Source organism: Halichoerus grypus, chromosome 5, assembly GCF_964656455.1.
Source record: "Halichoerus grypus chromosome 5, mHalGry1.hap1.1, whole genome shotgun sequence".
Classification (NCBI taxonomy): domain Eukaryota; kingdom Metazoa; phylum Chordata; class Mammalia; order Carnivora; family Phocidae; genus Halichoerus; species Halichoerus grypus.
In genome coordinates this window covers 162,643,458-162,665,566 of record NC_135716.1, presented here as the reverse complement: position 1 = coordinate 162,665,566, position 22,109 = coordinate 162,643,458, and the positions used below count along the sequence as shown (strand labels likewise).

At 52.6% G+C, this 22,109-nt stretch overlaps 1 protein-coding gene across 5 annotated transcripts in view; it reads left to right on the top strand.

Moving 5' to 3' along the window:
- Positions 1 to 20,609, top strand: part of ZNF362 (zinc finger protein 362) — a 38,032-nt gene extending 17,423 nt beyond the window's left edge. For 4 of the 5 annotated variants that reach the window (XM_036065264.2, XM_036065266.2, XM_036065265.2 and 1 more), the window contains 7 exons: positions 1,569 to 1,632; positions 1,811 to 2,057; positions 6,086 to 6,407; positions 7,172 to 7,396; positions 15,239 to 15,317; positions 15,441 to 15,599; positions 19,006 to 20,609. In XM_036065264.2, coding sequence (XP_035921157.1) covers positions 1,569 to 1,632; positions 1,811 to 2,057; positions 6,086 to 6,407; positions 7,172 to 7,396; positions 15,239 to 15,317; positions 15,441 to 15,599; positions 19,006 to 19,122 — 1,213 coding nt within the window. In that variant the 3' untranslated portion in view covers positions 19,123 to 20,609. Of the gene's footprint in view, positions 1 to 1,568; positions 1,633 to 1,810; positions 2,058 to 6,085; positions 6,408 to 7,171; positions 7,397 to 15,238; positions 15,318 to 15,440; positions 15,600 to 15,700; positions 16,031 to 19,005 lie in introns of all 5 variants that reach the window. The other variant, XR_013448279.1, reaches the window with a different exon arrangement.
- The last annotated feature ends 1,500 nt before the right edge of the window (positions 20,610 to 22,109 follow it).

The following is a 22,109-nucleotide window of genomic DNA, read 5'->3' as shown; positions in this document are numbered from 1 at the left end:
TGTGGGTAGAGGGAGCAGGCGAGCCCTTAGAGGGCAGGGGCTGTCCCAGCCACCCCAGAGGAGGCTACTCTGACCCTCAGCCTGGCCAGGCTCAGACCCCAAGTGGCCCCCAGGCTGGGAATGAAGGGCAAAGGTGGTTTCGTGTAGGGATCCAGCCATTTGCATGTGGTTATTTGCTCAACCAAGTACTGGGGTTTGCAAAGCAAATTCCCCAGTGGAAATGGCTTGAGCAAATCTGATTTCTCATTTGACTCTGGCACCCAGCCCTGTCATCTTGGACAGGTCCCTCCGCCTCTCTCCAAGCCTCAGTTTCTTCACCTATAAAATGGCATAATAATACCTCCTGTGCCTATTTCTCAAGTAAAGATTACAAGGATAATCTATATCAAAAGTCTTTATTAAGAGTGTTGAGATTAGATTGTATTGAGAGTTTTCTCCTAAAACCCTCTGCCTGCAGTTCCACTAGGGGCTCCTCGGGCTTCTCAGACCAGGAAAAGAGGTCGAAGACACTTCTCTTTGGCCTTGCCTGTCAAAATAAAACAGTTGCACTTAAGCAACAATACTAGTAGGTATTTAGTAATTTCTGTAAGAGAGAGATCAATAGAATTTTGATGGAGAGCAAGACTGTTCGGGATGGTCCCTGTAAGTCACTTCTTGACTTACTCTCTCGGGTTGCAGGAAGACTGGAACCCTCTAGAAGAGTAAAATAGCTCTGGAGGCCCATCCTTCACGCTGCCCTGTTGAATGGCCTTCTAATTGCACAGGCCTGCCATGGAACTTGCCAGAGATGAGGGCCACCAGTAGATTGTCGCATAATTCTAATGAAGAGCCCTAAACTGCCCTAGCCGCAGGCCTCCCCAAGTCCCTCCTTAAGCACAGTGTGCTGACACATCCTTGTAGGTAAAATGTTGCACGTGTCCATGCTTGTTTCTTGAAGACAACTTTCTAGAGGTACAATTTCTTGGGTCAAAGGGCAGTAATCATTTGGGTCTCTGTAAACCATTGTGCCAAATTACCCTTCAGAGTGGCCGTATCTGATGACCCAGACTGCCCCCTTGTTCCGATGAAGATGTCTGCCCTCAAGGGGGCCGTGGTCAGAAGGGCAGGGATCAGGGTTGGGCAGTTGCCTCTGTTCTGTGGCCATTTACAAAGTTGCCCCAAGACTCTCCAGTGTGTCTCTGTCTGGCAGGAGTGGGGGTGGAGTGGGGGTGGGGGGCTTCTATGTGAAATCCATGGTCCATGGGGTGGGTTCTGCAGCCTTGGGCCCTTCTCGGGGATGGGGATTGGTCTGCCCGCATCAGGGTGATGGGGGGACTGAGTGCATAGCTAGCTGGTCTGTCTCTGACCTTTGCCCTCTGGGGCCCACGGAGGGAGACACTGAATTCCTGACTTTTCAGCCTGGAGGCGCGGTTGCCCGGGCCTGGGAGGGGGCCTGCTCTGCGGCAGGGTGAGGATCCCACGGGGGCGGGGGTCCCAGACACTGGGCCAGACTTGAGTGGGCATGGTTGATGGGAGCTCGCCCCAGGCGGCTGGGGAGGGTCCCTATGACAGTCGCTTTCTCCCCGCAGGATGGCCGAGCCTCGATTTAACAACCCCTACTTCTGGCCCCCTCCTCCCACCATGCCCAGCCAGGTAAGACCGAGCGTTGCCCTCCGGCCGCCCTCTCCGTCTTGGAGCTGCTCCGCTTTGCCCCGGGGCTTTGGCCCGGCCTGCAGGGCTCGGGGCTCCCGGCTTGCGGGGGACCGGCGGCCCGCGGAAGGGGCCGGACGCGGCCCCAGCCCCCTCAGTGCCTCTCCTCTCCCACCCGCAGCTGGACAACCTGGTCCTGATTAACAAGATCAAGGAGCAGCTGATGGCGGAGAAGATCCGGCCGCCCCACCTGCCGCCCACGTCGGCCTCGTCGCAGCAGCCGCTGCTGGTGCCGCCGGCGCCGGCCGAAAGCAGCCAGGCCGTCATGTCGCTGCCCAAGCTGCAGCAGGTGCCGGGGCTGCACCCGCAGGCAGTGCCGCAGCCCGACGTGGCGCTGCACGCGCGGCCGGCCACCAGCACCGTCACAGGTACGGCGGGCCGGGAGGGGGAGGGGGCGGGGCCGGCGAGGGCGGGGCGGGGCGAAGGGGGCGGGGTAAAGGGGGCTCGGTCCTGGGAGGACCCAGCCCCCTAAGTCGCCGGGACCTGGGCGGGGGCGCTGCCTGCTGGGAGAAGAGCCCTGACCAGACATGTTGGGGGTGAACGAAGGGGCCCCTATGCCGGGAGAGGTTGGCTGTTAACGACCGCAGTGGAGAGGGAGAGGGAACAGCATGTGCAAAGCGGGTCTGTGTGTAGAAAGCACGAGTAGGACGGTCCGCCCCGGGTGGGAGGGGCAAATGATGATGGTGATGATGGTGATGATGATGGTGATTACACTCATAATATGGCAGCTGGTTCCAGGTGAGCGCCTGTGTGTGGCCAGCAGTGTTCATTTATTACTCCCAGCAGCCCTGCGCGGTGGGCACTGCTAGTTATTAGGTTGAACAGTTGGCCGGTTTTGACTTAGGAAACAACAGTTTCGTGCTCACCCTGACGTCTCCATTTAACAGATGAGGAAACTGAGTCAGAGTTGCACAGGCAGTGAGGTTCCAGAGCCCGGGTGTTAATGACCCTTGGCTCTAGCTGGTCTCTAGAGAGGAAGCAGACCAGATGTGAAGGGCCCCTGTGGGCCAGGCTGTGCAGTTTGGACTTTACCCTCGGGCAGTGCGGAGCCATGGAAGATTTTTTTTTTCTAAAGACCTATTTATTTGACAGAGAGACACAGCGAGAGAGGGAACACAAGCAGGGGGAGTGGGAGAGGGAGAAGCAGGCTTCCTGCCGAGCAGGGAACCCGATGCGGGGCTCGATCCCAGGACCCTGGGATCATGACCTGAGCCGAAGGCAGACGCTTAACGACTGAACCACCCAGGCGCCCCGCCATGTTAGATTTTTACGTAGGGGAGGGGAATGCTCAGATTTGGGTTGCAAAGCTGGGTCTGGCTGGGAGGTCGGGACTGGCTTGCTGGGAGAGAGAAGGAGGCAGGGAGATCTGTAGGAGAGAGTGGTGGCCTGGATCAGGCAGTGGCCGTGGGGACTGAGAGAAGGGGACAGATCTGAGACTTGTTGAGGGGAATGGACAGGGCTTGGTGCTGGGCTGGCTGCAGGGGTGAAGAGGGAGAAGAACTGAGCGAACAGCCCAGGCACTGCCATGGAAGTGTTATCATAGGAGGAAACGCAGGGTAGGGAAAGAGGTGAGCTCAGTCTTGGGTAGGTTGAGACTGGGGTGTCGGGGACATCCTGAGGTGGTGTCATGTGGCCGGGGCTGCCTGGTGTCTACCTCAGAACCTGGTGGGCAGGCTCTCTCTGGAGGCCACTGCAGCCAGGCCTTTGTTCCTCCCCTGGCTCACCCCTGCCTCCAGCTGGGCGCCTCTGCCTCTCTCCTCATTCCCCCATTTTCTCAGAGACGCCCAGGAATTATGGGACCCAGTGAGCCTCCGCAAGGCCCCAGCCCCACTCTGCACATCCCCCCTTATTATGATTTTATTAAATTTATTTTTTTCATTATAGAAGTAATATTAAAAAAGTAATATAAGCATATTAAGGGAAATTTGGAAAAAAGAGAAACTCAGGGAGAAAAACCCACTCATAATCCCCAGCTCCTAACCCAGCAGCTTAGGAGAGCCTTTTGGTTCATTTCCTTCCTTTTCCATCTTTTTTGTTTATTTTTTAATATGCGTGTGTGTTTTGCTGAGCTTGTCGTGGGGCTGTACCCATGACTTCACCTCGCTTTTCCTACCCACCATTCTATCATAAGCATATTTAATGCTTTTTTTAATTATAAGGGTAATTCATAGTCCTTATAGAAAATGTAGAAATTGCAGACAAGTTGAAAAGTGAAAAAATTAGCCCTAGTCCTACAACTGTTAGCATTTTCATGTTTTCTCTTTAATTTATTTTGTTTTATCCTTTAATCACAGATATAAAAAAAATGGATGAACTCACCAGGTAAAAAATTCAAATAACATAGAAGCAGATAGACAAAAGTATGAAAATCTCCTTTTACCAGAAAATTCTTCGTCCCTAGAGCGTACCACAGTTTATACACAAATTTAATTGGGTGTATCTTCTCAGATCTATTTCTGTGCATTAACACACACACATCTGTATTGTCTATTACCTACACAGGAAGCTTAGATGTGTGGTTTTTTTTTTAAATAGTTGGGTTCATACTGTCTACGATTTGCTTTTTCACCTGACGACAGCACATTTGGGGGTTCTCCACCACTGCACAGCATCTTTCTTGTTTTCGTGGCTGCTCAGTCCTTCATAGTGAGGATGGGCTACATCTCTTTACACAGCCCCTGCTGAGGACACATGGGTTGTGTCCGGTCTGGTCATATAGAAGGTCCTCATGTGCTCGTGTGCAAATATTTTTTTATGGACAATTTCTAGAAGTCACATTGCTTCGTCAGAAGTTTTGTATATTTGGGGCGCCTGGGTGGCTCAGATGGTTAAGCGTCTTCCTTTAGCTCAGGTCCTGATTCCAGGGTCCTGGGACTGAACCCCACATCGGGCTCCCAGCTCAGCAAGGAGTCTGCTTTCTCCTTCTGCCTCTCTCCCCTGCTCATGCTCTCTCTGTCTGTCTGTCTCTCAAATGAATAAATAAAATCAAAAAGAAAAAGAAGTTATGTATATTTGACATATTAATGGCTTCTGCCAATCAGCCCTCCATTGAGGGTGAAAATGCATACTCCGACCAGCAGCGGCTGACACGAACACTTGTCCATCTCTGGAACTTACCTTTCTCAATGGATAGATTTTTGGTTTCTTTTTAAAAGAAGCATCCTTTTAGTAACATGAAAGATACCATTTTCATCTTTTTGTCTGCTTCACCTGATACTGTAAATGTTTCTAGTCCCCTCGTTTTTAAAAGAATGACTTTTATTACAACAGTTTATTTTTTTTCCTTTTCCCTTTTTTTTTTAAGATTTTATTTATTTATTTGACAGAGAGAGACACAGTGAGAGAGGGAACACAAGCAGGGGGAGTGGGAGAGGGAGAAGCAGGCTTCCCGCTGAGCAGGGAGCCCGACGTGGGGCTTGATCACGGGACCCTGAGACCATGACCTGAGCCGAAGGCAGACGCTTAACCGACTGAGCCACCCAGGCGCCCCTCCTTTTCCCTTTTTTAAAAGCTTTTATTTTTTTTTAAGTAATCTCAACACCCAAGTGGGGCTAGAACCCACCACCCTGAGATCAAGAGTCAAACACTTGACTGAGTCAAACCTCTGACTGAGCCAGCCAGGCGCCCCTGTATTACAGAAGTTTTTTAAAAAGTTCATTGTCAAAGAATCAAAGTACAGTTAGGCCAAAATACTTAAAAAAAAATTACTCCCAGTTGTGCTATCCACATCACTTTTGGTACATCTCCTTCTCCTACTTACTTTTTCTGTGCATACATATGCTGGTTTTGTTTGTTTGTTTCGTGTGTGTGTGTTTTGTTTAATAAAAAACATAATTTTTTATTTTTTTATTTATTTTTTATTTATTTATTATTATTATTTTTTAAAGATTTTATTTATTTATTTGAGAGAGAGAGAATGAGAGACAGAGAGCATGAGAGGGAGGAGGGTCAGAGGGAGAAGCAGACTCCCTGCTGAGCAGGGAGCCCGATGCGGGACTCGATCCTGGGACTCCAGGATCATGACCTGAGCCGAAGGCAGTCGCTTAACCAACTGAGCCACCCAGGCGCCCCAAACATAATTTTTTAATGGGCAGTTAATGTTCAGTGGAGAAGACTGATCACAACATATCGACCCCTTCCCTAATGTTGCATATTTCAGTTCCTCTAATTTTTTGCTATTGCAAATAACACAGTAGTGAACATCTTTGTGCTTTTTTCCTGTGGTTTAAAGTATTTCCAAAGTGCCTCTGTCACCAACCCAATTTAGTCCTTCCGTGTGTCAGGCCTCTTACACATACACGGACTCTCATGTAGTCACCCCTGGGTAATTTATGAAGGGAAGAGGAGGCTTGGAAAGGCCTCTGCAGCTGCCCCCCCCGCCCTGTGTCTTCTGCAGGTCTGGGGCTCTCCTCCCGGACCCCGGCTGTGAGCACGTCCGAGTCGAGCGCGGGCACGGGTACCAGCACGCCGTCCACACCCACCACCACCAGCCAGAGCCGCCTCATCGCCTCGTCCCCCACCCTCATCTCAGGGATCACCAGCCCCCCCCTCCTGGACTCCATCAAGACAATCCAGGGCCACGGCCTGCTTGGCCCCCCCAAGTCCGAGCGCGGCCGCAAAAAGATCAAGGCGGAGAACCCAGGGGGGCCACCTGTCCTCGTAGTCCCCTACCCCATCCTGGCCTCGGGCGAGACTGCCAAGGAGGGCAAGACATACAGGTGGGGGTCTTGGCGGAAAAGGGGTCCACAAGGGCTTGGGCCAGAGCCGCACCAAGGGCTGCCCTAGGATCCCAACAGCTGGGGCTGGAAAGAGGGGCCCCAGGGGCTCAGGGTGGGTGCCAGGTCCCGAGGAGCGGGGTTCTCCTGACAAGCCCCACCCGCAGCCCCTTCGCAGGTGGGCTAGGGCTGTCCTCCCATGCTTATGCAGGGCTGCTGGGGGCCCAGCTCACCATAGCCTGGAGCCGTGGGAGTCCTTTCCTCCTCCCTTCAAGCAGTATTCTCAGCCCTCAAGTTTGGATCATCTAGAGAGCGCTCAGAAAATGCCAATCCCAGGACCGTACCTCCAGAAATTCTGATTTACTTTATTAGGCGGGGGACATGCAGAGGGCCAGTCATCCCTTTTTGAAAGCTCCCCAGATGCTTCTGACGTATAGCTGGGAGGAGAACTTCTTATTCCGAGTGTTGTGGGCTGTGGCCCTGGGCACACGTCCCCAGGATTGCCAGGCCCCTCTGCCCTGGGAAGTGTAAAGCGCTCCCCTGCTTCTGTGAATGGAGACCCCGGTGGAAGAGCCTTGGCCTCCAGATTGGAGGGTGTCGGGCTGGGAGCCTGCCCCCCGGCCTTCCCCGGTGGGCCTGTGCCCCTGGGGCTCCTCACAAGAAAGCTCTATGCTGGGCGCAGGGTCTGTGCGGTGCGGGAGGTCCCCTGCGCTTCCGGGCAGAGGGTGGGGGTCTTCCCAGGTGTGAACGTGCCTCGTGCCCCACAGGTGTAAGGTGTGCCCGCTGACCTTTTTCACCAAGTCTGAGATGCAGATCCACTCCAAGTCCCACACCGAGGCCAAGCCCCACAAGTGCCCGCACTGCTCCAAGTCCTTTGCCAACGCCTCCTACCTGGCCCAGCACCTGCGCATCCACCTGGGCGTCAAGCCCTACCACTGCTCCTACTGTGATAAGTCCTTCCGACAGCTCTCCCACCTCCAGCAGCACACCAGGTGAGTGGCCTGCCTGGGGCTGCCCCCCGGCAGCTGGTCTCAGCTTGGCACCTGCGCCGGCGCATGGACCTGGTATGAGCAGGTGCCCGCTGCCCTGACGGTCAAGACCAAACTCCTTTACTTGGCATTTGAGGCCTTTGATGGTGTGACCTTTGTAGACCTCACAGGCCTCTGCTGTCACTACCGTGCCGCCCTTCCCACCGTTTCTCATCTGCCGTATCCTTTACCTGAAACACCCTCTCCCTTCTTTATCCTGTTTCTCTGGCCCTCTCTTAGCCATCTCTCCTTTTAGCTTCCTCCGGGAAGTCCTCCTGGGGCTCCACCAGGCCCCGTGCATGCCCATCAGAGCAATGGCAGGCTGTCTTGTATGTGTCACGTTCTTTGTCCACCACCCCAGATATATTGGGGGCTCTTGAAGGCAAGGGCTTGGTCCCCTCCATACCCATATCCCCAGCGTGTGGCACGTAATAAGCATCTGGGCATTTGTGGAATATTTGTGGAATAAGTCGAACTATCTTTTATGGGGCATACGATTCACCATTTAACAAATATTTACAGAGCCTCTGCTCTAAGACAGGCATGGTTCTAGGTGCTGGGAACACAGCAGGTGAACAAAACAGACAAAAATCCCTGTCCTCATAGGCATATTATCTAGTGGAGTGTGTGAAAGATTCAGAAATATAAATGCATTAAGGAAAGACAGGTTTTTGCAAGGGAGTACAGACATCAGAAAGGCTGACTCGCCACTGCAAATAAAAATACCATAGGTATTTAAAGAAACAAACCAAAGGTTACCAAGATTGCAGTTCATCTCTTCAGAGAGAAACACAGCAGTTTTCCCCCCACCGACAATCATGTCTGCGAGCGCTGCTATGTGTTGGCATATCAGCTTTGTGAAGGTCAGGGATACCGTTGTTTTTGCCGTGGAGCTTGTAACTTGCCAGAAGCGATCAAGTTTTCTCTCTTTGGGGGACTGATGTGAGACAGACCCTAGTTTTTCCTTTTAGGGTTTTTTAAAATTGTTGTTACTGTTGTGATTTATTCGGATATGTCCATTGTCTTGGTAGGCTTTATCACGGGGCGCGGAATGCCTTGTTTGTCTAGTTCTTGGACTCGGAGGCAGAATGCGCAGGTTTGATCGTAAGAGAGCAATGGCAGAGTGCGAGCAGGACAGGGCCTCTGTCCGTTCCCTCGGTCCTGTGCCTCCTGAGGCATAAGGATCGGACCATAGCATTTTGTTCCAGCAATTTTCTGATGTTTGTCATTGCTTTGATTTCTTTTTTTTTTTTTTAAGTTTGGCCAGCTTTCTGGACACAGGCCTATGTAACGAGGTGATGATTAATAAACAAAGTCTTCCTGGTTGTATGGCTATTAAAATCAGAGCACATGATGCTAAGGCTTCAGAGCTAACTTCTATCAGGAGACTTCGTGGAACCCCTGGGTCATCATTTTAATCTGTGTGTGTGAAAAAATTTCTTAGGATATTATCTAAGACCAGAAACCTCGAACCATGCAGGTCAGCCTTGTCAGGTGGTACCTACATAGCCTGTAATGGGAAGGGTGCCTTCTTTTTGCAGAATCCCGATTTGTCAGCGTTTCAGACTGGCAGGAGTAACGTTTTCTGTAACCTTAAAGGCTGGGAATCCACAAGCCAGGGAGCAGATCCTGCGCAGCTTCCCACGGAGGCCACATCCCACGTGGGAAGGATGGTCCGTGTGTTTCACTGTCAGGCTTGTCATGCCTAATTAAATGAAATTTGTCTTTTAAATGTGACATTTCTGGCATGGTCATGGTTACAAATTTGATTTACCCAATTATACCCTGTTGGGAAGGAGGACAGATTCTTACTGACCCTATTTACCAACCTAACGGACATAAGAGAAGATGACCCCAGGGAAGGCACTGTGAATATTTGTCGGCAATTGTTCTGAGCAGTTTTGTAGGCGGGGCCAGTAACATACTGTTTTCAACAGAACTGTTATTTTATTATTTTTTTTAAGATGTATTTATTTTAGAGAGAGGGAGAGAGTGGGGAGCAGGTGGGGGAGGGAGGGGCAGAGGGAGAGAGAGAGCATCCTCAAGCAGAGAAGCAGACTCGTGGCTGAGCGCACAGCCTGACTCGGGGCCCACGACCCCAAGGTCATGACCTGAGCCGAAATCAAGAGTCGGACGTTCAACAGACTGAGCCACCCAGGTGCCCCAATAGAACTATTATTTTAAAATTTCCTTGATAATTCCTGAGTTTATATCTATGTTAAATTTTTATAGTTTCCCTCCTCCCCCAGAATTCTGAAGGGTTAGTTGGAAAGGCACCATTTAAGGAATATTTTATTCCTGGTTCAAATATAGCCTCCTAAATTGAGGATTAGAGGTGTAGATCAAAGAAGAAAAGGGTCTTCTCATATCCCCTTTAGGAAATAGAAATGAACCCCACTTAAATCACTTTCATTCGGTTCGAGGTCCTAATACCTGTTCTGCTGACCTTGGGTAGTTCGTCCGGTCTGCCAAGTTGGCTGCTTCTGGACTGCAGACTCTCTCGGATCCTGCCTTGGCCTCAGGCAGTGTCTGGTCAAGGTGATGGAATCAGGGTGGAGGCCGCGTGCATTCATCTATTCCCTGGAGTCTGGAGAGCCAAGTGCACGTGTTACAGTCCTCTACTGAGGCCATAATCTCTTGATGTCTTCTTTGGAAGACTGGACTTCTGACCTGAAGCAGAGGCCTTTAGGCAGGTGGGACAGGGAAGTGTTGGTAAGCCTGAATGACTGGTCCATTTATCATAACAATAAACATTTATTGTAACAATCAACAATGTCAGAATGGAGGAGAATGGAGTCTTCTATTAAGATAGAATGCATGATCAATTTTACAGATTAAGAATGTATTTTAGGCAGCAAGGGCATTGACCCATCTTCGGGCTCTTTATCTCCTAAAGCACGTGTTAGGACTGTCACTAATTGATAAGTATAGTTAAATGTAGAAAAAACTTCTTTAAGGACATTTCTTTTGATTTTTATTGTACCTGAAAATAAATTACTGGTTTTTTGTCTCCATTTAAAAAAAGTGCACAAATTGGGACGCCTGGGTGGCTCAGTCTTTTAAGCATCTGCCTTCCGCTCAGGTCATGATCCAAGGGTCCTGGGATCGAGTCCCGCATCAGGTTCCTTGCTCAGTGGGGAGCCTGCTTCTCCCTCTTCTTCTGTCCCTCCCCCCTGCTTGTGCTCTCTCTCTCTCTGACAAATAAATGAAATATTTTTTTAACAAAGTACACAAATATATATATTTATATTATATAGCATATATAATTCTATATGATAAACTGTATATTTGTATAAATTACATATAATCATATATATAAAATAAATATAAATATATAAGACATTTTCTGTATATATATGTACACATAAAATATAAAATTAATACAGGGAGATCGAGCGTCTCTTCTTTTTTTTTTTCTTTTTTTAAAGAGAGGGAGGGCGGGAGAGGGGCAGAGGGAGAGGAAGAGAGAAAATCCCAAACAGACTCCGCACCCAGCACGGAGCCTGACACGAGGCCTGACACGGGGCTCGATCTCACAACCTTGAGATCATGACCTGAGCCAAAGTCAAGAGTTGGACGCTTAACTGACTAAGCTACCCAGGCGCTCCTGAGTGTCTCTTCTTTTGATTTGCCAACATTCTTACACTTGCATCTTCATAGAACAGCTCTCGCTCTAATGTTTGCTAATTAGAAATATAGAAAATACAAAAGGCTCGATCATTTGGAGCACCACTCTTCTTATAAAGCAAAGAAGGAAATCTTTGGTGTTGCCTGGTGGCCGTCTAGAAAGACCAAGAGCGTTTGGGTGTAAAAGATACTTTGATAACTTTATTCTGATGTAGGGCCTGGATTTGAGAAGGCTAAGGGCACCAAGTGGACAGCCTAGGCAAGGTCTGAACATTGGTCTAATAGAAAATAAACACCGTAGCAAGTAGTGATAAGTATGAAGAATCATAGTTTTGGGGCGCCTGGATGGCTCAGTCGGTTAAGCGTCTGCCTTTGGCTCAGGTCATGATCTCAGGGTCCTGGGATCGAGCCCTGTGTTGGGTTCCCTGCTCGCTGGGGAGCCTGCTTCTCCCTCTCCCTCTGCCCCTCCCTCTGCTTGTGTTCTCTCTTGTGCTCTCTCTCTCATGAATAAATAAAATCTTAAGAAAAAAGAATCCCTAGCTTTTTTCAGAAGTAAACTTTTGTTTTAAAATATTAATCAAGACCATGACCAAAACAGCAACAAAAAATTAACCGGCCCGTGAAGGAGGGTATTTCCTGATCCAGGGATTGCTCTCTATTCCTGAGGACACACATTTTTTTCCTCTTGAGTGATTTGAGTGCATAATGGTGGGAAACGAAACAAGCAACGTAAGAGGGTCCTGTTAACATTAGAGACAAATTATTAGTCAATAGACAGTGGCACCTATAATTAAACCAATGTGTCCTAACCCAGTGACAAATAGGTGGGTGTCCCACATGCCCAGAAGTCCTAGAATCTGTTAGACAAACAAACAAAAAAAGCCAAACGCAAAGAAGCAACCAGATTCCAGGTTCCTTGTTTTCTCCCATTCCACGGAGACTCCTTCCTGCTTTTTGCTCCTTCACGGAGAACCAGTCAGGGCATCTAATCAAATCTGTCATTCAAGGGTGACTGCCAGTAATGACTGGAATAAAAGATCATGTCCAAGGCTGACCCAGCCCTGGTCACGTAATAGAAATGGACTTAGAAACAGGTTGAGCAAGATTACTCTGATTGTTGAGAAAGATGGGAGCATTTTGGGGGTAATGTGGTTCCTGGGAGCTGGAGCATTCTGGTGGGACCGCCTTCTGTGAAGGGAAGACACAGCAAGTAAAGAACAGCAGGAGCCTGATGTGGGGCTCTATCCCAGGACCCTTCTCCTGCACCTCAGAGGGAGGAAGGGGCTGTGGCCGTGAGGCTGCGGGAGAAGCTCGGCTGGGCGGGGGTGCCTGGCACTGCAGAGCAAGTGTCTGGGGCCCCAGGTGGGGCTGGGGCCGTCCAGGGGCCCCGATTTCAGCTCGGCTTCCCTGTGCCGCAGCTCGGCTTCCCTGTGTTGCGTGGGGTCCATGGTGAGCTCCCCTTTACTGCACTTGTGGGAGCCAGGGCTGGGTGCTCCCCTACCGAGAAGATGCTCTGCAAGGACAGGACTCTGATGTGGGAATTGAGGGCCTCGTCCTGACTTGCAGGTCAGGGACCGAAGAGCTTTGGGGCTCAGTGTCACTGGGAGCATGCAGCCTGGCCCCCCGTTCACCCAGCTGGCACTCCCCGGTGCCCCTTTGGAGCCAGCCCAGTGCTGGGGGGCACACACAAGGGCGGATCAGTGGCCAGAGGTAGGCTCTGGCCCAGAGGCACCCCACTGTGACCTGGGAGGCTGGTGGGTGTGGAAACTTCCACGAAAGAGTGAAGTAGGTGGGGGAGGTGGGGGAGGACCATCGGGGTCGGGTGTTGAGGGGTCCGTAGCCCTCCCTAGAGATGGGGCAGCAGCATGAGCAAAGGCTCGGAGGCCTCCTGGGGGATGCTTGCGGGGAAGTTGGAAGGATGCCATGCTGGGGAGAGCAGTGGTGGAGGGGGAGGCTTTAGAAACCAAGGCCTTGAATGCCGGGGCACGGGGTTTGGAAAAGGGAGAGACTATGGAGGTTGCCAGGCAGGGCCACGACAAGGTCGGATCCCCACACTGCTGCAGTGGCGGGTGGAGGCCAGGGAGGAGGCCAGGCAGCCATGACACTTGGACCGGAGGAGGCCGGAGGGCAGTTTCCCTTTCAAGAGGGCTTGGCTGGGTCCCTGAGGAAGAACCTAAAGTCCTTTGGAAGGTGCTCGGTAAGTCGGTCAATAAATGTTCGTGCGGTGTGGATGGCATTGGTTATGTTGAGCACACCACTGTTGACAGTGACTGACCTGAGAGAAAGAACTCGCTTTCCTTCATTCAGTCCATGACTGCCTATGTCCATGACCCGTCTTTGAGGCTGACACCCAGAATTGTGCAGGTAGAATATGGGTTCTCAACACCAGGCCAGCCCAGCTCCACTTGGCAGGTCTCTGTGCAGCCTGTGGGCGGGGCTGGCCTTGCACCTGAGCCTGGGCCCTGTGCTTGCCCTCGGATCCCTGTCTCGTAGAGGAGACAGGAGGGGCAGCCTCCCCTGCCGAGGGTGCAGCGGGGGCACGGGCGTGGCGGGCAGGATCATCAGTCAGACGAGGTTGCCCAATGAGAAATGGATCTCCGACCAGGATGGAGGGTGCATAGGAGCGGCGAGGGGAGGCCAGAGCACATGGTGAAGGGCCTTGAGTGACACACTAAGGAATCTGGACCCTATCCGTGTTCATAGCGGGCAGCCAACGTCTTGTCGATGGCAGGGATGGTTCTTTATTCCAGCCTATCCGGCACGAGGCCTGCTGCGACAGGGACCTTAGTTTGTTTGATGAGCGGGTTGACGGGCAGAGCAGCCCAGTCAGCGAGGTGGCCTGGGGCATTAGGGGAAGGAACCGACACCGAGCGGCCAGGGCCGGGTTCTCCCTCCACCTGATGCTCGGCGGCAAAGGAGACAAACAAGGTTCAGGCCAGCCAACATTCCGCTGCCCACCTGCTTGGCAGAGAGGGTTTGCCAGACAGGTGACGGGAGACAAGTGCAGGCTGATAGTGGGAGGCTCGCGTGGAGGACGGGGCTCCCACACGTGTGCCAGGCACCTCGTCTGGGCCCAGCTCCGTCCTCACCTGGCCTGTCAGACAAGCATGAGCAGTGCCACAGACTTGAACAGAAAATACAGCCAGCAGCGTGACTCTGGAGTCAGCCTCCTCGGGAGGCTGGCCCTGACCACCCTGTTTAAAATTGCCACACACACACACACACACACACACACACGGGGCTTTCATGCTCCCCCCACCTTATTTATTTTCTTCTCACAGCACTTATTACATTCTACGTGGGATTTACTTACTTCGTTCATGTTTGTTGTTTGTTTCCACGAGGCAGTGGTTTTTGTCTGTTTTGTTCACTCCAAGTACCGAGCGTGGTGCCTGGCACATGGGTGCCCCACATAATAAACATTGCAGGTGTTTCCTGAGCACTGACTTTGTGCCAACACTCAGCAAAGCCTCTGAGCATATTTTTATGCCCATTTTGCAGATGAGCAAACTGAGGCTCGGTGCTTTTTTTTTTTTTTTTTTTTTTTTTTTTTTTCCCCCAAGGTCACCGAGCTAGTAGAAGGTGGAGCCAGGATGAGAACCCAGGAATGGGAGGGGGCAAAGGGGCTAAACTGCAGGGCCTCCCTGTCCTGCATTCTCTTAGTAGCTGGGGTGACCAGGTTACCATCCTAGACATGTCTCTGATGTGGGGACAGGGCAGGAGACAGAAACTGGGGGCCAATTAGAGAGAGAGGCTTCCTTCTGAGGGAAAGAGGCAAGGTGGACAGGGAAGTTCCTGGCAAAGTGATGGATCTGTGTTCTTTTCAACGGTGGTCTGCGGGTGGGTTTTGAAGAAGAGAGGGACAGAAAGCCATCTGAGCAAGCCCCTGCTGTTTAGCTGGAGGTTTGGGCCGGGTCTCTGAGTGGATGCTGGTGGTGGGTTGGGTTCAGCTGGGACCTGTGGGGAGCAGGAGGACTCTGGTCACAGACTGGCAGACTGGGAGACCAGAGGAGGAAGGAGAAGAAGAAGCTTTTGCCAGGTGCTCTCTGGAGAGTGTGGGGAGTGGAGACTGGGAGGCTTGGGAGCTGGATATATGGTGCAGGCCATCCAAGGCCTTGGGGGCTGGAGCTGGCCGGGTTGTCTGTCAGGGACTCCACCTCACTGGGCTGCCCATTGCAGAATCCACACAGGCGACAGACCCTACAAGTGCCCACATCCTGGCTGCGAAAAGGCTTTCACTCAGCTCTCCAACCTCCAGGTGAGTGCCAGCCTGTCTCTTGCCTGCCTCTTGCCTGCCCCCCTGCAGAGGGAGCAGAAGGGGGTGGGGGTGGGGCTGGGGGAGCCCCACCTGGCTCCTCACTCCCTGCTGTGCTCCCCACAGTCTCACCAGCGCCAGCACAACAAGGACAAGCCCTATAAGTGTCCCAACTGCTACCGGGCCTACTCGGACTCTGCCTCCCTGCAGATCCACCTCTCGGCCCACGCCATCAAGCACGCCAAGGCCTACTGCTGCAGCATGTGCGGGCGGGCCTACACCTCGGTGAGTGCCTGGGGCCCCTGGGGTCCCTGGGGAGCCTCTTCCTCTCCCTGGGCCTCAGCCTTCTCCTCATCAGATCTGTATTGATTCTCCCCATTCTCCAGACAAGGAAACTGAGGCCCAGAGAGGGGAAGTGACCCCGCAAGATCACGATGAGTGGCTGGCCGGGCCAGCGCTTCGGCTTCCCAGTTCTGTTTTTGGCTGCCCTGGGCGGAGTTCCCAGCCTCCTGGCGGCCTTTAGCCTGGCTTTCCCAGGCGTGGTTTCCTCCAGGCCCTGGAACACTCAAGGCAGTGGTGGGGGGCCAGGCACTCTGCTCTCCAGAGCCAGGGAGGGGAGGGGCCTCTCCACTGGGGAAGCTGCAACCCCCATCCTGGCCACAAGGGGGCACAGCGACTCGGCCCAGAGCTGCCTCACCTCAGGAAAGGCCTGAACAGTAAGTCGTCTCATCCAGCCCCGTCCTGGGTGGGAATTTTCCCGCAGCAGAATCCTTTCAGCACCCACAAGAGGGAGCCCGGCAAGTCACTTAGGTGTGTGTGTTCAGTTAATGAAATATCCTGGTTAACAGAGCCCCAGGTAAATCCCCCCCCTCAAAAAAAATCACTGAGCCTCAATTTCCCTATCTGTAAAACGGACGAGGTAACTGTTCTTACCTCACAGGGCTGTTGGCCGGCCCAGTCAGTGCCTAATAAACGTCCGCCAACACCATTGTTTATTCGCTCAGTGTTTACTGAACATTTGTGCCAGGCGCTTGGGCATCAGGATGAATCCAAGACACATTCTTTGCCCCCAGGGAGGTTGGAGTCTACTGCTGGAGACAGATATTAAACAAGTAACCACCAAATAAACATGGAATGACAAATTGTGGTAATTGCTCTAAGGAGGTTTGTCAGCCTTAGGGCATGGTAACATGTGGGCAGGGCACCTTCGCTGGGGGGCTGTCCCGGTGCCTTATAGGATGTTAGCAACGTCCTTGGCCTCTGCTCACTAGCAGCCCCCCCCCCCCCAGCTCTGGCAACCCAAGATGTCTCCAGATGTTGCCAAATGTCCTGGGGCCAGGGTGGAGCTGCCTCTGACTGAGAACCACTGGGCTGAAGGACCATAGGTTGATAAAGCAGCGGGGAGGCTGGAATGGATTTGGGAAGGGGACGCAGGTCTGGGTAGGCTGATTGAGGGGGTAACAACATTTCAATGGAGCCTTGAAGGGTAAGGAGAGTGAGAACCTTCCAAGCAGGGGAACGGTGAGTGCAAACACCCTGAGGTGGAACAAACATGGCGCGGTCCAGGAACTGAAGGAAAATTAGGTCACACGGGGCTGTGAGGCCCTGTTAGGGAGTTTGGATATGTGCCAGGTGGAGTGGGAAGCCATTGGGGGGAAGCCATTGTCTGCGAGGGTATTTTGAAAGGTCACTGACTGGAGGGGGCACACGTTGGGTGGTCAGCGGTATGTCAGGTGCCAGCTGGGCCTACAGTTTGCTGGGTGCTGGGTTCGTCACACTGCTCCTTCCCTGGAGTTCGAAGGGCAGAGGAGAAGTGAAAGACAGAGGGCAGAACCTGCAGGGAATGGGTCCCAAGGGGCGAGGTGGGGCACCACAGAGACCTGGGAGCCCCACTTAGCTGGCTGACCTTCGGCTGGTGTTGGCCTCAAGTTCTTGACATCCGCCTCCTCACGCCTGCTCCTAGGGGAGGGGCCACCGGCATTTACTGGCTATAGTTCTAGATGGAGCCTGTCTGAACTGTGGGGGCAGGGAGTGTCCCTGCGGCCCCATCCTGCACGCGGCCTCAACTGGACTCTCTAGAACAAGAATAGTTACCTTTATTTTTAATTTATTTTTGTCTTTAATTAAAGTAAGTTGACGTATTTTTTTTTTTAAGTAGGCTCTGTGCCCAGTGTGGGGCTTGAGCTTATGACCCTGAGATCAAGAGTCACAGGCTCCACTGACTGAGCCAGCCAGGCCCCCCAACATACCTTTTATTTAAAAAACAAAAAACAAAAAACAGTTAAATGGATTGAATTTTAAACTACTTTGACCAACTGTAGAATAGTGAACCTTCATGTTCCCATTAGCCCCCAGAACCGTCAACCAATCTTGCCTCATCCATATCCCTATTTTTTGAAGTAAAATAGACATTATATTGTTTCATCTGAAAATGTTCACTGTGTCTCTAAACACAAGGACTCCTCTTTCTGAACATACCCACAATATCTTTACAGTTCACCGTAAGTCCTTGATATCATCAAATACCCAGTCAGCGTTCACGTTTTTGTCTCCGGAAGGCCAGAATTTTATTTACTTACAATTTGATTTTGTCATCGAGATCCAAATAAGATCCCCACGTTGCACCCAATCAATATATCTCTTAATCTGTTGATCCCCACCCTGTTCCCCCTCCTGGGCCTTTTTTTCCTTTGCAATGTAGTCACTGAAGAATAGTTTCCTAGTTTGGACGTTGCTGATGGCTTCCCTCGGGTGTTGTTTGATAGCATGTTGCCGCCACATTTGAGGGCATTCTGAGCAGAGTGACATTTGAGACTGGGGGACTATGTCCTGGGGGGCAAGTGGTGGCTCACCAGGTGCTCCACCTCCTCCCAGCTGAGTGTGGGGGCCTCCGGGCCTGCAGGTGAGCCTTTGGGTCACCTCACTCACCCAGTTGTGGGTGCCTCAGGTCAGACTTGGCACTCAAGGGATGAGCCGAGCATGCCCAGCTTCTGCTTCTGCAAGTCACCAGTCTGTCAGGTGCAGCTTCTTCCCAGGGAGGATCACATTGGGGGTGGGGGGGTGGCTGCAGTGGCTGGGGCTCCCACCACCACCTGGAATGCAGTGTAGAGACCAGGGAAGGAGCAGTCCCCTCAACCCGTACCGTATGCTGGGAGCTCGGTCCACCATAGCAACCCTCTGAGGTTGTGCCTTCAAGAGGAGGAAACAGCCTTGGACATAGGAGATGACACGTCTGAGGTCCCACTGCTAGGAGATGGCAGAACCCAGCTCAGACCAAGGCCTCCTGCTTTTCCTTCGCTGGAGCACCATCCAGAAGGGGGCAGCCATGCTCGATCCCCAAGGCAGGCGGAGGTTCAGCCAGCATACCCGAGTACAGCCTGTTGGCCTGGCCCTAGAGAAGTCCAGGTGGGCACTGCTGAGGGACGAGCCCGCTGCCATCCAGTTCTCCAGCTAGCATGCTGTGGGCTCAGAGTGTGGGAAACCAACCAGCAAACACCCCCGGTGGCGATGCTGCATCGCTAGAACTACCGCCCCCTGCCCGTCTGATGCCCTAGAGCCGGGCCTGCTCACCATGAGCTGGCCCACCTACCAAGGAGCCCTCCAGTGGACACTTGTGGGAACTGCAGCCTCCCCTGCGTCTCTTGCCGATGGTTGGTTGGTTACATGTCCTGAATCTCACCCCTGCCCACAGGAGACCTACCTGATGAAGCACATGTCCAAACACACGGTGGTGGAGCACCTGGTGAGCCACCACTCGCCCCAGAGGACGGAGTCCCCCGGCATCCCGGTGCGAATTTCCCTCATCTGAGCCGACCCAAGGCGCCGCCCCACCCTGCCCACTGGCAGACACAGACCCAGGCAGCACCAGGCCCCAACTTCCTCCAGGGGCCCTCCAGGAACAGCCGAGCTCTCTCATGACCTTCCTGACCTTCCAGAAAGCCTGGGCTGCAGAAGCCCTGCCCGGTCCAGCTCTGGGGGCGGCCAGGCCAACTGCAAGATTCTGGACTGTTTTGGTGGCATCCAAAGACGATCTCAGAGCACTTTGAACCTCTCTGTTGGGTTTCTTTTTGTTCCCCACCCTCCACTTGCTTCACTGTTTTTTTGTTTTTTTTTTTTAAAGTTTGTTTTGGAAATAACAAAAAAGATATTTATTGGCCAAGAAGTTGGTGCTGCTAAGACCGAGAAATTAAAAGAATCGGACAGATGGACACAGAGAACCAGAGGGCAGCGTGGGACCTTCTCTTGCCACAGCCTCAGGTCTTGAGGGAAGGCTCAGGCCTGAGTTTCTGGACTGCAAAGGGGACCCCCAGGTGGGAGGGGACAGGAGGCAGCTGGAGTGAGCCACTCACCCCTAGGTGCCCAGCTCACACCTCTCGAGCTACGCCCTGGGCATTACTGAGCAGAGGGATGCGGCAGCTCCCAAGGCTGCCCAGGCTTCAGGAGGCAAAATGAGAGAGGGGCCGGGAGATCCGCAGGACCAAAGGGTGCAGCGTTGGGCTGGGCTGGGCGCAGGCCCAGGGAAATGGGGTGAGGGTGGGCTGGGTAAGACCTGGCCCTCCACTCTCCTGAAGACCACCCCAGTCTACCTCGGTGCTGGCCAGGAAACCTATTGGCTACCTCTCCCACCATCCCAGACTGTGGGCAGGGGGGTGGGGAGGGAGTGGGCCTGGGCTTAGGACCACCCCCCTCCAGAATTTCCTCCAGATGGGGCAGTGCCCAGGGAGGGGTTATTTGTCTTCCCTGTCATGGAGGGGGAACTCCCAGTCCAGGCCCTAGGCCCCTCAGCAGGGAAGGGATCCTCGGGGAGGAGGGTCCCAGGAGCATACCCTGCCCTCAGCCCCCACATACACACCCCAATCTGAAAGCCATGCGTGTCCGTGTATATAGGAACTATGTACAGAGCCCGGAGAAGCCCCCCTTCATCCCCCGGGAAAAAAAAAAAAAAAAAAGAAAACTAGACAGAAACTCATCTATATATTCTGTATCTGGAGTTCCGTTTTGAATATTAACTGTGTTATTTTTATACACTTTTTAAGCCTTAACTCGCCATTGATTTACCAGTTTAACGTTTCCTGGGTTTTTTTTTTTTTCCCACGGGGTTCTCTGCCCCCACCCCCACCCCTTTGTTTGACTTGCGTCGTCTGATAACTCAGTATTGTAGCTTTTTGTCCGCATGTTACTACCCTGTAAATACGCTGTTATACATACTGTTAACACCCCATTTGCTTTTTTCTATGGGACCTCCAGGCCACCATATTTAGAACTAGTTACCTTATTAAAAAAGAGAAAACAGTCTGTTGGCTTCTCGGTCTGCATCTTGGTGGCAGGGAGGTGAGGGCACGTGCCCCTCAGTGCTTCAGGAAACAAGTTTGCATTATATTTAAGAAAAGGGGTGGGGAGCAAAATAAAAATCGAACTTGGGGTAGACACTAAACGGAGCAAGAAACTAAGGAATTCCAAACGCTCTGCTCTCTGTATTTCTCTGTTGTGAAGAATAAACTGTACCCGCACCTGGGTGGCGGTGGTGTGTGACGTGCTCTGTGCGAGGGCGGGGCTGGGGGGCACCTTTCCATTGCTCCTCTCCCCTCCCCCGCCCCCCCAGACTTGGGGAAGAAGGGACATGGCCCCTTACTGTGGGCTGGCCTCACCCCAGCTGCTGAGCTGAGTGCTTGGTTGTTGGTTACCCTACAGCTCCCTGTGAGGGCGGCAGCAAACCAAGAGGGTTTTTTTTTTTTTTTTTTTTTGCTGAGGATCATGTTGCAATTAAGTGGCCGGAACACAAATTTCACCCAGGTTTTTCTCATTCTGAGTGAGGCCTTTTGGGATGTATGGGGTCCACCGGTGAGGTTTACAGCCCCCGCTCCCAGAGGAGCAGCCACATCCCCATTACCCTGCCCACCTTTGGGGGTCCATTATGAGTGCCCGGACTTGTGGAAGCAATTCCAGTGATTGAGGGAACCAAGAAGCCCCCTTCACATCCATTTTCCCCATGTGGGTCAGTGTTTTGATTGCCTGAGAGGGAAATGCAGGAGTTAACTCCCCCAGAGTTTATCAAGGCTGGTCCTCTGCTAGGCATCCTTAGAGAGACAGATGTGACTCTACCAAGAGTCACCGTGGAGCTCACCTTCAGGAATTCACTCCGAGTCCTCACAGGCCTTGGGTGTCAAGACTTGGCTGCAAGTGATAGAAAGCCCAATCCAAACAAGGGTTTATTGGCTTACATACGAGGGCAGTGCAGGTGTCAGGCCAGCCTCAGGGCCCAGTGGTGTCTCCAGCTCTCCACTTGGCTTTGTTCTCAGAGTCGGTTTCAACCTCTGGCTCCTGTGGGGTCGGCAGCTCCAGCCTCACAGGCCCCAGATTTCCAGCCGTCAAGCCTCTGTCTTTCTCCCGGAAGCTCCAGGAAAATCTTCCATAAAGGAGCTGTGATTGGGACTGGCTAGATACCATCCCCGAACCAATCACTGTGGCCGGAATGTCTGTACTTGATTGGCTGAGACCTAGAACCCATGCTCTAAGCCTGGAGCAGAGGGTGAAACCCCGATCTGTAGTACATCTCCCCAAAAGGAAACCAGACGTGTTAACGTCGGGAGGGGGAAATGGGTGTGGAGTAGCCAGGAACATGTTTTGGGTAACTTCACAGGCCTCCTTGCTGTCTCTGAACTCGACCTCCCATAGCCTGCTCTGCTGTGAAGGGGTGGGCTCCGGCAGCCGCCCGGATCCCACATGACCCGATCCGGGCCACAGCTGATCGGCCAGTGGTGGACGCCTGACTCCGCCGCTGGAGCCTTAGACCGC